This window comes from Propithecus coquereli, unplaced genomic scaffold, assembly GCF_000956105.1.
Source record: "Propithecus coquereli isolate 6110/MARCELLA unplaced genomic scaffold, Pcoq_1.0 Scaffold64, whole genome shotgun sequence".
NCBI classification, from domain to species: Eukaryota; Metazoa; Chordata; class Mammalia; order Primates; family Indriidae; genus Propithecus; species Propithecus coquereli.
The window spans coordinates 3234021-3235692 of NW_012152396.1; the positions used below are offsets into that span (position 1 = coordinate 3234021).

The 1672-nt window shown below is 40.3% G+C and overlaps 1 protein-coding gene across 1 annotated transcript in view; it reads right to left on the minus strand.

Moving 5' to 3' along the window:
* Positions 1-147: 147 nt before the first annotated feature.
* LOC105822809 (mitochondrial inner membrane protein COX18) overlaps positions 148-1672 on the minus strand; it is a 27411-nt gene continuing 25886 nt past the window's right edge. Inside the window, exon 5 of the mRNA XM_012659837.1 lies at positions 148-356. Within this exon, the coding sequence (XP_012515291.1) occupies positions 183-356 (174 nt within the window). The 3' untranslated portion in view covers positions 148-182. The remainder of the gene's footprint in view (positions 357-1672) is intronic.

Here is a 1672-nt window from a genome sequence, read left to right on the forward strand (position 1 = left end):
CACTTGATAGATTTTAATTATTTTCAAATATATCTGGTTTTCAAATATATCTCAACCTATAATATTTCATGAAGGTCATGATTTTAAATAAAGGCAAATTAAATCATACCTGAATCTCTAAATCTAAACACACTGAGGTGATAGTGACACTTGTAATTGCTTCAAAATTATTGAAAAATATCTCATTTTCTTGAAATGAACTTGGTATAAAAAGCAGCGAATAGGTCTTTATAAGGAGTTTTTGAATCTGACTTGGTCAATGGTATTCTGCAAAGTTGGCGAAATCCAGGAGAACGCAGCAGCAGGTTCTGTGAAAGGCCCATGAGGCTGGAGCATAACCAGTAGAGAGCGATTGACTATAAAGAAAAGACAGGAATGTTAGCACCTGTACATTCTGCGAGGACACCATGGTCCAGAGATAGGCAGGCAGTAAAAAGTAAAATGACAATCTCTGTAAATACAAGCACACCAGGACTAACCAAGACCTGCGGCAGCTATTAGATTCCTGTGATGGATCTAATAGATAGGCAAGAAAGGAGGTCAAAAGAAAAGACCAAAAAGCAAAAAGACAGGTATTTACAGTAGAAGTGAGTGATAGACAGGAACTCCCAGGTAGAGGCCCAAGAGAGATTTCACCTCCCCTCTTTGGCAATTAAGCAAATTCTTTCCCCACCAAGAGTCCCGGCAAGCTGTTGATACTGAAAATGAGATACTGAGGGCGTGGCCGTTTATGACGGCAAACTTAGCCTCCCCAGCCCTTACTTTTCCCCATACACTCGTCTGTCTTCCAAATTTTTCCAAGTGACGTTTCTCAGACTAGTCAGGAATGCCTTTCCTTTGGCTTCTGAGACAAACAGTCTCCGCCGTATCTTCAACGTTCTTTTGTATTACCATCCAGACCGTTTATTTAGGTCAACGACTAAGTCCCACAGTCTCTCAAAACACTCCTGTACATACATCTGTTCCAAACTTTTCTTTGGCATCAGAAGGCAATCAGGCCCCAGAAGCAAAACCAGCAGTTGCTGAGTTCAGGTCCTAGAGTCAAACTGGTTTGAATCCCATCTGCCATTGATTTAACTTTAAATAAGTTATTTTTCTTGCTTCAGTTTCCTCATCTATAAAATGGGGACAGTAACTGCATCTACCTCAGAGGATGGTGGTGATAAATGAGACAATTCATGGAGAATGGTAAACACAGCATGAATATGTGGCTCTCATTGAGCACCTGCATTTGTCATCTGTTCTAAAGTCAGTCTTTAGTGGCAGGAAGTAATATGTCCTCGAAGGCAGATTAGCACAGTAGTTAACAGCACGAGCCAAACTACTTGGATGTGTGCTAAGACTCCTGTCATTTAACAGCTAAGTGACCATGGATGAGTTACTTAACCTTCCTGTGCCTCAGTTTCTTCATCACCACAGTGGAGACTGTAACAGTACCTTCTCTTCACTGCACTGCTGGGAGAATTTTATTAGGTAACATACACAAACCATTTAAAACAGTGGTTGGCACAAAGTCAGTGTTGAATAAATATTAGATATCATCATTATCTGACTTATCTACTAACCAAAAAAATACCTGAGTCCACCTATGGCAGACTACATGCTGCCATCTAAATATCAATCCCTCTTCTTCCGTAGTAATAAAATCCTAGTTTTTAGCTGGGTGCACTCC